The sequence below is a fragment of the Nyctibius grandis genome, chromosome 1, assembly GCF_013368605.1.
Source record: "Nyctibius grandis isolate bNycGra1 chromosome 1, bNycGra1.pri, whole genome shotgun sequence".
Lineage (NCBI taxonomy): Eukaryota > Metazoa > Chordata > Aves > Nyctibiiformes > Nyctibiidae > Nyctibius > Nyctibius grandis.
Window position 1 is genome coordinate 61,097,265 of NC_090658.1, and position 14,152 is coordinate 61,111,416.

General features: G+C 36.3%; 1 protein-coding gene across 4 annotated transcripts in view; it reads left to right on the forward strand.

The window, feature by feature from the left end:
- The window catches only part of ZDHHC14 (zinc finger DHHC-type palmitoyltransferase 14), a 114,476-nt gene that overhangs the window by 63,588 nt on the left and 36,736 nt on the right, over positions 1-14,152 (forward strand). For all 4 annotated transcript variants that reach the window (XM_068416377.1, XM_068416393.1, XM_068416387.1 and 1 more), the window contains exon 3: positions 13,574-13,732. In XM_068416377.1, coding sequence (XP_068272478.1) covers positions 13,574-13,732 — 159 coding nt within the window. The remainder of the gene's footprint in view (positions 1-13,573; positions 13,733-14,152) is intronic.

Sequence of the window (14,152 nt, forward strand, 5' to 3'; positions counted from 1 at the left end):
CTCATAGATTATATGTCCTCCCAAAGCATTGGTGAAAATGTCTGAGGGGCAAAGTCATTGGTATAGACTCTTACACCATGTTATGGGGTAGAGTTCATTTGGTGTACACATCGAGCAGAAGTTCTGGTTTAGTTTCCTCAGAAAGCAAATGTTGTTTGTACACACCAAAATCACACTGTGGACCATGCCGGTAAGTGGGAATGATAAGAGAATTCATGTCAAAATAGCAAAATGTTAACAACAATATGGCATTAGTTTCCTCTTACTTAGCTGTTAAGAGAGAGTAAGCACATCATGAAATTGTATCTTCCACTTAAGAGATCTCATGGATAAGGAAATATTGTTAAGGTAAAACAACAGAAGTAACTACTTGTATTTGCTATTAGGCCTTTATGAGCCTTTACCAGAGGAAAGGTAACAAGTGTGTTTTTAAATACATACATACTTTAATGGTTGTTTGAATCTAATGGTTTCATTGTGATTAAAAAATCTTGTCTGAAGGGCTCAGTTTCAGAAAACTGCTGTTGGAGGAGGAAGAATGGTTTTATTTTCTTGAAACATGCACATTATCTTTAGTATGGATTATTTTCAGAAGCAGCAGGATTTCAAAATATAGTGATGAGTTCATTGATCGTCACTACAGTGAGATCATTTTCTTTCACCAGATTTGGAAGGTCCTGACCACACCTGTTATACTATGCTATGTGTTAAGATAAAAAGGTGTCTGTGTAATAAACAGCGGTTTGTGTTATTTCAAAGCATTTAGATTTGAGTTCTGAAGTGGGGTCAACACATTTGCAGCTCTCTACGTGCAGCAGCTAATTGTACTTCCTCCATATGCTCTTTGCATAGGTTTGAGGCTTTTGGAACTGTATGATCGTGTAATGTGGTCCTTGAACTTTGTGGGAAGGAAATCTTTTCCCATGCGTTTGGGAAGTCTGAGATGTGTAGTTCACCAAATTTTATAGACCTGCTACACCTTTCCAAAAACAGTGCGTTCTGCTGTCATTCACATTTCAGGAAGAAAACCTACATTGCTTTTACACATTGTTTGGACTAATTGTGCAGAGCCAGGAACCAGCTGTCACTGCCATGACAGGAAGAAGGTTACATTTAGGCAGTCAGGACTTAGCTTTGGGCAAGGACCATACTGTACATAGTATACAGGGAAGAAAAATTTTAGTTCCTAGATGACCCAGATAACTGAATCCCAGATGAATTAATTTAAATTCCTGTAAATTTCTTCTGTTTGCTTACTTTCTGATATGGCACTCTGGATTATTTAATAAGAAAATCTTCGGTCAACCTGCCCTTACATGCCATGAAGAAATTAAATCAGAAATGGAGGAGCATTGTGAAGCCATATCCTCGCTACACTCAAAAAAAAAAAAAACCACATTAAAAATTAATATGGAATGTGTTTATACTGAGGAACTGATGTTCTCTTCAAACGCAATAATTTCAATCCTTGCCTGTGTAATAGAAGAATTCCTAGTATTCACAGAATCCAGATATGTGGAAAACAGATGACAAAGTTCGAATTTGTGGTGTTGTGAAAGCTAACAGATTTCTATGGAAGACTGCTTTTAGAGCTTATTTTTTAGCTTTTGACAGTGCTGTCACTGCAAACATTTCTCAGAATCAAATACTGAGTACGTAACGTGCTGCACAGAAGTGTGTAAGTTGCTATAATGGGCAATGGCATTATTTTTATAGCTGGGGAGGAAAGGGGGGGGGGCGGGGGAAAGCATCTCGGAACTATTTGAGGAAATATGGGAAAAATTACAATGTCCCCCTCCTTTCTGTTTTTTTTTCCCCTACCTCTTCTCAAAAAAAAAGTTATCCTCTCTGTAGGAATAACTTGTGGGAGGAGGACGGAATTCAGGCACGTATATTCCTTTGTGTTGCCAAAAAGGAATGCCCATTTATATCATAAAATTGTGTTATAATTTGTAGATAAGCAATTGTTTAAAATTTAGAGTTTTCCAGAAAGAGCCATTTTGAAATAGATCTTCCTTTGTGACTGTTTTATTACTGCTGTAATGTCTGTGACGGCTCGCAAATATTTTGTGTTTTTTAAAATGGTGTTTTCCTTCAGTTTTATTAATGCAATATTTGGGGAGCAGTGGACATTCTTTGCCTCTTTCAGTACTGGACTTCCCAGTAAAATGTCTTATGATTGGAAGGTAAATCTATTTATTAGATATTTGAAATGATAAGAATATCTTTCTAATTGAATAACCTTCTATAAGACTTAATTGAAGAACTTAGATTTCTGTTAAACTTTTACACTTTGTAAGTCAGCCACCATGACCTCTGCCAGCTGTTTCACTCCAGCAATCCCAGCACTCCTGTTTTTTCTCTTCTTGTAGTAAAGCACAAATAGTCTTAATTTGTCAGTCATCATCCTGCTCTCTGCTGTCCTAATGATGAGTAACAGAATCTAAGCTGTTTCCAAGAATAAAAGCAGATGTTTATCATACCTGATATGAGTTACTTAAAACATTTAATAAAGGAAGCAGCACTACTTTCTAAATAATGTAAAACATGAATGATACTTCTAAAAGTTTAAATTAAGAAAAAAAAGCTGTATGTTTTTGTTAAATTTCACCTTTATCAAATTTGGCCTTTAAAGGTAGTTTAAAAATGAAAGCTTAACAATTGTTAGGCGAATACTAAACTTGTTTTTAAATTATCACCGATTTCTACTGAACAACACACATACCATCGTGATTATAGGCATACAACCAACCCATTTGTGTTAGCTGGCCTTTTACCTTCTCAGGAAAGCAGCAACGCTGCTGTACCTTATCAGAAGAGTTTCTCATTAGGAAAAGGCTGGAGCACCATAGGAGGACACTATGGAAGTCTGCACTTGTGAAGCGTATTTAAATCTGAACTAGGAGAAGGGAAGACATTTGTGTCTGAGCCTGTTGACCAACTGTCTTTCTTTCATTTTTTATATTAACAAATTTCTTGAAACCCATTTTTGGCTGCGGATAGGATTTCAAAGTTGGTTAGAAGCAAGATCTGCAGACAAATCGTTGGGCTTCTTACTGATGGTGTTCTGTTTTGTTTCTTTTTCTCTGTAATGGGACAAGTATTGATGATTGAGAGAATAATTTATTCCTACTGTAATGTGAGATCATTATAAGTAAAAGCTGGAACATAACTGTATATGAAGAAAAATGTATTTGAGGGAAGTTATCTTAACACTGGTTAAAGTAAGGATATACTTCTTGTCGCTTCCCTTACTGAGAACAGTTTGCTGAGTCAAAACCCCAGTGGCCGTCAGTTTAGAAGAGAAGGACAGTTATGGTGTTTTGGATTGTCACACATATACTGGTGACTGATAGCTCAGCTATAGAAAAATCATAGTCCTAATTCCTTAAACTGTTCAAAAATTAATGAAATAAAGTCTTCCAAACAGTGGGAGGTTTTTGCGCCTGCATTTGAGAAAGGAACGGAGAGGAGGATAAGATGCTGAAAAGAATAGTAGTATCCATCTAGGTACTGTCCTATGGTCCCTGTCATCTCTGTAGGTACTTTTCCATTTCTGTGTCTGTTTCTTTGAATTTCTTGAGTCCCTGAGGCAGAAAATGAAATTAAAGTCCATTAATGATGCTGCTACTGAAACTTACTTGCTGATTATCTACTAGGAATAATGACGGTGCAGCTGGGGAAAAATTTTCAGAACAAAAACTTGTATAACCTATTCTTTTTATGTAAAACAGATGGGCTTTCTAATGGAAATTTACCTTTTCAGTAATTACGTATAAAGATGGTAACAATGATAGTCTGCTAAATAAGATTGCAAGTGAGCTGTTGAAGAGTAGATATTAGGATTTAGTCATCTTGCTATGACAGATATTTTTCATCCCTATATCCAGATACTTGGTGAAATCTTGAGCGTTCCATAACTCATGTTTTAAATCTGCTTTTATTAAAGGATTTTTCCCAATTTAACCACAGCAAATGAATTCCTCGGATTTTAGATCCAGTACCCATATATGCAATATTTAATTGTATCTATGGTTTTGAAATGGATGTGGTGTAATTGTCACTTCAGAGTTTTATGAAGTGCGGTTTAATTCTCTATTCTTATAGAATGGCAGACATATAAACTGGCTATAAATATTGACTGTGTTCTTGTCTCTCTTTAAGAATGAGGTATTTTGAATACTTGCTAATTGGCATAGAAAGTGGCTTAGATGCATTATTGTCATAATCCAGTGGTTATAAAGACCCAAAAAAATCAAAAGGAGCAATAAGTTGTTCTTTGAGTAATGAAAACCTAGACAGGTAAGGCACAAGGCAGCACTATAACAATGCACTTCTTATTAGGACCTTGACACAGAAATTACTACAATTTGTTCCAAAAAGTTCTTTGGGTTTTGGTTCTTGTTTCTGGAGAATCTTGGGCTTTCTGGTGTTTAGAGTCCACTCTGGGTCTCTTTTCTGCTTCTTATTTGTATTGCATCTCTTAGGTACATACACCCTGAGTTCTGCCCTGTACTTCTGTTCAGCCCCGCCTCCACGGCTCTTAGCTGGATCCTACATGGTTGCATATTTTGTTGTCTGTCAGTCCTTCCTTTTTTTCTGATCCTTCCTTCCACTCTGCTTTTTACTCACCTTGTGTTTCTGTGATGGGATTTCCTCAAAGTTTTTCCTCATATTCAGATGGAACTTTTCATGTTTCAGTTTGTGCCTGTTGCCCCTTGTCCTGTCGCCAGGCACCACTGAGAAGAGTCTGGCCCCATCCTCTTGACACCTGCCTCTAAGGTATTTGTAAGCATTGATAAGATCCCCCCTCAGTCTTCTCTTCTCCAGGCTAAACAGACCCAGCTCGCTCAGCATTAAAATGTTTGCAATTCATCCGAGTTTCAGAAGTGATTGAATCATGTTGCTTAAGCACCTGAAAACCTCAGATATAAGGTATATAGCTTAGGCTACAAAAACTCACCAAGTCCTTCTTGCTTTTTAAGCATAGAAATATGGAAAAAAAAAAGATAATGAAGTGTTCATTTAGCACCTTTTCCTAATCAGTGTTATGGTCTAGTTTCATTGATCTCTTTCAAGGAATCCTTTACCTAGAATAAGGTACCAGCTTTAGTCCAAAATACAGGCACAGGTTCCTGTTCAAGGAATTGCTTATTTACCCTGTGTTCAAAGAAAAATTAATCTATGTCAGGAAATAAATTATTTCAAATAAGCAGCTGACAGTAGTAGTTTTTCCTTGAAGAAAGAGTCTGCCAGATACAGAGTTTTGGCTGAATATAAAATGAAGAATATAAACTGGATACTGAAAAAAGACAAAAATTGTATTAAAAAGTTGATTAGGAGAGTCAAAATGTGTCCGTGTGTGGCTGTTTCAGAACTTGTGTTTACAAGTGTGTTTTAAAAATGGTGGCACAAGAGTTGTTTCACAGGTTTAGACTGCTGAGCTAATCAAAACCACTGTCTTTTCTTCAGCAGCATCAAAAGCTGTAGTCTTCCAAAAAGGGCCAATCAAGTCTTGAAGTGAGGAACTATATTGCCAGCAAATGCGGAGTTTTGGGCTCAAGTTCCCAAGCGTGAGGGCTCACGGCAAGTCTAATGGAGAGGAACAAAATTGTGATTCCGGAATCAACAATGGAATTGGAAAGAAACATCTTTGTACTATTAAAATATATTTTTCAATGTGCCCTAAAAAGACGTATCCTAGTGGAGTGGCATCTGTGCAGCAGGAAAGGCTGGATGGCTTCTTCAGTTCAAAAGAAAACTGCTACATGCTCCAAAACTGTCATTCTGGTTTGATCGACTTGGAACTTGCTGTACCTTTGAACTTGAGGTGTTTTCTAAAGATGGAGTGCTAGGTTAACAGTAATATACTTCTAGGCAAGAGATTCTTCAGATAAATCACCTAAAAATAATGCCTTTACCTAATTGTTTCTTTTCTAAAATTTGTGCATGTAACATTTTCAAATCTGTGGCTTTTACTCTTCTCAAGTTGTTCTTAGATACTTGAGGCTTACTCTGCCTTACCCGTCTCTTTGGGAAGCAGCCTCATGGAAATTATTACAGATGCAGTGAGAAACTGTTATGTCCCAAGAGGAGGAATTCTCGTTTAAGAATGCTATTTTGAAGTTATTTTAAAGCCTACTAAACTTTATTTTTGTACATCAGAAAGCATAGAATAGGACGAGCTGATTAAGGAGAACAGTTCTCAAAATAAGACATTCTAAAGAAACTGCCAGTACTCCATTCGAGTGACTTTTTGGAAACAGGGTGGTCATGCTGACAGTGTGAAATGTTCCCATCTAGGCTATCACCTCTTTCCAGGTGAAGATGGAGAACTAACAGCTGTAATGCTGCTGTTTCCACCACCAGGGTACAGAAATGGAAAGCAGTTGTTTCTTGAGGATTTGGTGAGGTAGTAGTAGCCCAGACATCTGTGTTCATAGCAAAGCAAAAAGTAAAAGGAGTTGCAAAAAAAAAAAAAAAATTAAGGGTGTCCACAAAGCAAAAGGGACCTCTCTTATCAAAAAATATTATATTAAATGCACATCATCAAGCTATCCTGATACAGAGGAATGTTGGGAAGTGTAGTAAGAGGCCGTTCTGTCTGTATTTGTAGTTTCATGAAGATTGAAGTCAAAAAGATACTTGTATCAGAAGTGGAGACAATTTCTCAAGGTGAGTATAAAGAGGTAGTACAAGCATATAAGGAAGGTGTCGAAAGGCAAAAGGGGAATAAAGTCAGTTACAACCGGCAAGGAACAGTAGAAGACAACAGGACAGGTTCTGTTAGAGGTCAGAGGAAGAAAGAGAAGCTGAAGGCCTGCTGTGTAATTGGGAAATGAGAAATAACAGAGGGCAGTCTGAAGGATTCAACACTCTGCTTTGATCTCAGAAGAAAACTTGCACACTTCTTGCTAGCTGATGGGAAGTGCAGGTCAGAAGAGGGAAAGTAGTAGTTAAAAGAAAAATCTGTCAGTCTACTATGCTGTATCTATATCTGTCTAATATTCTACTGTAATAGAAATCTGTCTATATTATCACTAGAAACTATGTCTGGAAAGACATGGAGCAAACTGCTAAATGATCAAATTTGTAAGAATTGGGGCTGGGGGGGCGCAGGTTATGGCCCTTTAAAGCTCAAAACAAGCAACAAAGTATTTCAAGAGCAAATCAAGTGTAACCAAACTGATGTCCTTCCTTGAGAAAGTAACTGTCTTGGTGGAAAAGAAGCAGCAGATGTGCTAAAATTTGACTGTAATAGAGCTCTTGATACTGTCCTGCATAGGATTCTTTCTATATAAATTTTGGAAATAAAGTCTAGATGAAATTACCACGAAGTCAATGAGCAACTTTCTTGAAAGACACTCTAGTGGCAAATGGTAAGTGATCAGGTAGGATCTTGCAGAGACTGATTGTGGGCTCAAGAAAAAGGGAATATGATTAACTGAAGTTGATGCCGAGTTGGGGGAATTTGCAAGCACTTGGCTTGATTTTTTTTTTTTTTTTTTAAAAATATATATACTCTAAATAGTCTTAGCAAATTTAGGGAACATATACAAAATGCATGATTATAAATGGAAATCAGATACTAACAAAAAGGAGGCTCAGTAGTGAACAGTACAGTAAAAGGGGGCTTCAGTATTATCCACAAACATATTGAGTCATCATTGTGATATCTTGACAAAAAGAGGAAATTCTTTTTGGAATGCATTAGAAAAAAAGAGTCACTACATAAACCAGGAGAAGTAACATTCTACAATACCTAGTGACAATGGGGTCTCAGTTCACTGTCCAGTTTTTGAGACTATGTGTGGAAACTCAAGAGGAAGGCAGCAAGTCAGAGAAATCTAGAAAACATGACCTCTAAGGAAATATTTAAGAAATATATATGTTTGGCCTAAGAGAGGGAAGCAGCATAGGTCTTAAAATACTTTAGTATTTTTTCATATAAGATAATACAACAAAAGCAACTAGATGCATGAGGCTTGTATAATGCAAAATCACTGAAGATAATGTAGGGTTATTTGCTATAAAAGTGCTATAATCTCAGTCAAATGCAGCAGGACCTTTTTTTTTTTTTTCTAAATGGGCAATTAAACTTGTTGATGGAGTATTTGTACTTGGCTTGTAACTTTCATGAAAATTGAAAAGTCATTTTTTCCAGGGCAACCCCAATGTTGCATCCTTTTGATGGTGCATATAAGCATGTTTTCTGTGATCACACAAGATACTATATTGAGAGTGGCTGTTGTTTTTATGGGGATGTGAAAACTAGGAGCAGCCTTGTTTTGTAACCTCTTTGCAGTTATGATATGTCTCTTGTAGTTCGTTTAGTGTGAAGTCACCTCAAGTGGAAAAATATTTATAGGATAATAAACTTCTAAATATGAAGGCTTAAAAGGATAACCAAACCCAACAGAATGGGTTTCACAGATGGGAAAGCGTTCGTCCATTTGATGCATCCAAGTTTAACAATTATTCCACAATATCGATATTTTTTTGCATTGGATAGGTGATGTAGATAAATAAGAAGGTGATCATGTTCATTTATCCTTCTAGCCTTAAAAAGGCTCATCTATAGCAAGGAAATGCTTTGGATTTTTCTTCAAGGTAACTGTCTTAACTTACGTATATCTTCCTAATTCATTCTGTACGATCAGCTCAGGCCAGTTCACAGTTTCTGAGTGAAACTCAGTAGTATATGAGCTATAGCAGCACACCATCTCTGGAAGTTGTTTTTGTCTTGGCTCTCTAATTTTCGTTGATGCTCAAGATTACAGTTGAGACTTCTCCACAGTTCCATGCCTGTCTTTCATTTGTTTCGAAATGCACAGTTTGATTTCCTTAGAGCCTTATAAAATTAAATCTGCACCACAGCATAGGCATTTCATAGAATTGACAATAGCCTGAAAAAATACGTTCTACTTGTGGGTACAATGTGGATATGTTTTGCTTTCTCTCCGAAGGTGAGATGCCAGCTTGGTAGGCTAATAGTCATACCTGATATTGCATGCTTTAAACAACATTCTTAAAATACATTTAGTGAAATTACTTTGTGCATAAGTCTTTCAGAAAACTCTTACTCTCTATGCTTCTTTCCCTCAGCAAATCACTAAAGATTACATTTCTTTCTGGGAGTGAAAATACCTTTCACATAAAGTTTTAGACTTCAAGCAGATGATGCAATTCTACTCTTAAGAAAGTAATACATAGGTTTTTATGAAATCGAGGCAGTAGGTCTTTTATCTAAAGTCAAGAGCAGTATTTCAATGGTATCTCTTGTTGGCTATCAGATGAAGAATTATGTGAACAATGCAGTTATCAGCTGCTGGTTTCAGTCTAAGCCAGGTTTGCAGTATTGTTTGCTCCTGAGAGTACTGTCTGGAAACAAGAAAATGTTATTTGATTAAGTTCTTTTCCCTAAAAAAAATAAATTACTCTTTGCTCTTGTAGCCCACTGTTATTAAGCTTGTAGCTTAGATTTCAGTGGTTAAACACGGAGGAAGACGTTTCTTGGAGGAGGTTTGCGTTTTGCAGGGTTTGTTTTTTTTGGTTTTTGTCAGGATTTTTTGTTCTTCAGATGTTATAGGTCATATATAAAGTTTTTTTTCATTGCATTATCTGTTTTTCTTAGCAGGAACTGTTACAATTACTTCAAGTTACTAACTTCTCTAATGATATTGTTTGAAGATTGAAATTGTGTTCCTTTAAAGTTGATGGCAAACCTTGCATAATATGGTGGTTAAGTTTGTGTAGAGACAACATGGAAAGACCTTCTAGAGACTGTTTGTCCTCCAAGCATATGGATTGTATGTTTGGGGGTTTTGTAATAGGGTAATAAAAATGCTGGAGCCCCATCTAGTGCATGAACATTTAACACTGCTAAAGAAGTTATAAAATGTGTCAGAGCATAGAGGATGAAAGGCAATCCCAATAGAGGAAAAATTTGACCCTTTTTGTAAAATAACTTGCATTACTACGTCAGTAATGGATTGGAAGGAAATATGTAAAAAATAGTGGTCAAACAGAGGTTTATTTGGGGAAGGTGGTTCCATAAAGGTTTATCTTATTATGCCTTAAAGGGACTGCATATATTAAAAGATATAAAGATATGAAAAGATTTAACTGTGTTAGAACCCAAGTTTGAGCAGTCCAGTTGAAATCTGCAAAATCACTGTGAGACCAGGACATGTTTAGCACATTTAGGTTAGATAAATCTGATTAAATCCAAGCACACTTGACCTTGCCCCGTTGCTTGTTTCCAGAAAAAAAAATATTAATAAACAGAAAGACTGGGACTTTTGGGTTTGATTAGCCAATTTAAGATTGTGGGTAAAATCCTGAATCCATGGAAAGTCAGCAAGACTGTTTTCATTAATTTAATTTGCATCAGCTTTCAGCCTTGGACTTTGAGATTAATTTTCCTCAGAGAGCTAGGATTTGCCAGCCCTGTGAACTTGAACTTCCCTGCAAAGGTTTGGAAGGAAATCCTCTTAGAAAACCAGTGCTGTAAGTATAATGGGCTGGCCAGTCATCTCCCTTCTCCACCAGAGAAGAGGGAAGTTGCCTGTGAGATTCTGTCAGAGCCCATTTTAAAATAAAGTAGATACAGGGCACTTTTTTTGAACTTTTTGAAAGTTGGGGAAATACTGGTTTTAGTCAATGTGCATGTTTTATGCGTAAATGTTCCATTAGAAAAAAAACCATTTTTCTTCTAAACAATCCACCTTGACTGGTTTAAGTAATTTTCTTTCAATGACTGTAAACATATTCGGGAATCTGAAATATTAGTGTTATTTTAGGAAATTCAATGCATCAGCATTTCTAGCAGTATAGAAATCTACACCTATATAAAATTCAGGCTTCATTAGATTTTTGACAATTATGCAGCTAGATTTGAGTATGAGGATCAGATGGAAAACACTGATTTATTAAGGAACATGTTATGCATGCACACGTTAAATGCTTTATTGGATAAAAAACTAATTAGGGTTAATGACCTGCATTTTTGTTCCAATTTAAGCCAGTCGTGGCCAGACTATAGTCAGAAATGGGCATAATGCTGTGTTTTGTAAGGCATATGGATTTATAGAAGCACTAAGAATATTACAAGCCTGCTGGTGATGATGTCACCGAAAGTACAGTGTATTAAAATATATTTATCTTTTTCAATTATAATAACTAAAATCAGCTATAAGGGATTTTTAATACCAAAACTTACTATGGTGTTTTTCTCCCCTAAAAAGTATTGTCTTGTGTAGATCTGTACTAGTACTACAAGTTATTTATCTCACCATTTCATGCAGGCTATGGTAACTTGTTCTACAGAAAAAAAGTTTTCATTGTAACTGTGGAAGCTTTTTTAATGTAATCTCTGAATTATAAGAAATTCTTCCCTGTTTTCTGGATTTAGGAATCATCCATGTCTCTGTAAAGCTTTAAATAGTATAAGCACAGTTGTGCTATGCCCTCAAAAGAACATCTTTTCAGCTTAGTTCTGAATTAGAATGCAAAAATTAAAAATTACTTAACTCAAACTGATGTGTCATGAGGACAAATAAACTGTTATGCAAGCAAATAAAAAAAAGTTTTTTACTGTAACGTGAAGAAATCAAATTATTTCTATTGACTTCATCAAATTCTTTGATCAAATTCTCTGCTAGAGCGCTTTAAAACCACAATCATTTAATTAATGAATTTCTTTTAGACAACATAACTAAAAACAAAAAATATAGGAAACAAGATAATGTCCATATTGCACATTAAACAACTTTTATTGTCTAGTTATGCTTCAGCATGTAAATACACTAAGTAGCTTGTAATGCAATACTTATTTAATAAAAAATACTGTGTCAAGTAGTATTGGCCTTGAGGTCAAAATCAGGATTATTGATTATTATGGGAGCCACACAGTAATCCGTACTTCCACGTGCAGATCATAGGACCTGACCCAGCATCCCAGGAACATTGCAGGGGTTGGTCTAGATCCAACACAAGTAAATGTCTGTACCTCATCGGGGTCTAGTAGGCTGCTTCTAAGCTGCTGTTTCTTCAGTAGTCACCACTCCATTCTCATAAGGGATGCTTAGGAGCTTCACACCCTGATTCCGTCATTCTTGGCTATTGCTCCAGTTCTTCTCCAAGAGAGTTTTCTGGAGTTTGTTTCAATGGTCAAGTTTACAGTGGTGTCCCACAAATACTTTTATTGATGTGTATTTATGGAGTGAGTGAGCACGTTGCAGGTGGGAACTTCTTAAGCTAGATTTGCTGCCAAATCTAGTATATTGTATTACAGCTTTGCTAGCACAGCTATGCTGTCACTAATTTGAATACCTTGATAGGTAGGAGGCTTTCTAGTTGCCCCCTTGGAAAATGTGTATTTTGTAGGCTGTGTAAATATGTCTGCAGATCTGGCAGAAATTGTAATTGTGGGTGACATTTCTAACAATCTGAGCTCAAATACAAGTCATGGACCCTTTAGTAACCTGTCATCCAGCCCCATGCTTGTCCAACATGAAAGTGAGGGGGACAGCTTAAAACACAGTTGTGCAGGTGACTGTGACTTTGAAATGTAGTTTCATTCATACATTGGAAAATAATTTATTTTACTTTCCTATTGTTCTTCATGTTCTGTCTGTCCAAGAGTAATACTTTAGGGTTTTTTCTCTTCTGTGGTTTGATTTCATTGTGATTACACAAGAACAGATAAACTGAGAGAAAGGTACCACTTTTACATTGTCTACTTTCAGAGTATAGCTCAGCTTGGGAGCATTTAAAGGAAAAAATTGAACTTTAATGATTTAGCCTAATCGGTCCTTTAGTTCCTGGAAAAAATAATGCTGATGTCCTAAAATAAAACAAAAGCAAGCAAACAAAGCCCAAAACCCTGCCACTTGTACCAAATGAGGTAGTTGGAAACTATTTTTATGCAACAAACTTCAAGATGTGTAAAAGTAACACTGGCAGTTAGATTGTCAAACTTTGAACCAGCCAGAGCTGTGAAATACTATTCTGAATGTGCTCCATTGTATCACAGCATTTAAGAGATCTCAAAGTGATGATTGGTCTTATTTCTACCATGTGCCATGCTCTAATGACAGAGCTGCTGTTGCTTAAGTAAATGTGCAGATTCTTTATTAGATTGTAGAACTTCTGCAGGACTTGTAGAAAGACTTTTTGTTATTACAGGAATTCTAAAAAATTCAGGAAAATCCTAAAGATAATTTGTCCAAGTTTTACCATCCTGCACCAGTAGTCATAGTTGTCATTAATGTATTCTCTATGAACTATTAGGGGATATGAGAGCGTAAGAGTTTTGGGATCAAGGTAGCTGTCAGCATTTGAGAATTGGGTTTGGGTGGGTTTTTTAAATTCAAATTGATTAGCTATGAATACTACTTGTAATTATCTTTTTGCTGCGTGTTATTTTAGGGGAATGAGAAGGGAAAAAGGTTGTTTATTTTAAGTGTGTTAATATAAATTTGAAACTTGCTACAGATTGCCATCAAGGACAGTTCTGTGCATACACCATAGCTCATGTGAAAAATTTAATGCATTGTATTTCCATGTTTAGATATTGCAAATGGCTCCAGTTCAGGAGGATACCGCCCCCCTCCCAGAACAAAAGAAGTGATCATCAATGGACAGACAGTGAAACTAAAATACTGTTTTACTTGCAAGATTTTCCGCCCACCTCGTGCCTCACATTGCAGCCTTTGTGATAACTGCGTAGGTGAGTAAAAAAAGATACGGCATATGTTCAAGTTGGTAGCTTATATATTGTTATGAGTACTTTTGATATGAGAGAGAAAAGAATCAGTTAGTGACAAGATTACTCATGAAGTCACTTGCTGTGTTCATCCTTCTTTCCTTCAAGCTCTGTTAAATGTTAAGAATTTTAAAGGAGGCAAAAGAGGAGATTTGGCCTAACAGATAGTTGTTGCTAATCTAGGAAGGAAAAATATCTTCTAATGCATACATCTTCCCTAACCTGCTCCACAAGACAAAGAACACACCCAATTCGAACAGGGTTGTGTAGTATGTGCAATGAACTTTTCGGTGCAGAGAACCAAGTTTTATGGGATTCTCGGAACTCTTTCCTTCACCAAATTAAATCAAGGGCAAGGAACTGCTTCTCCAGTTCATTACAGAC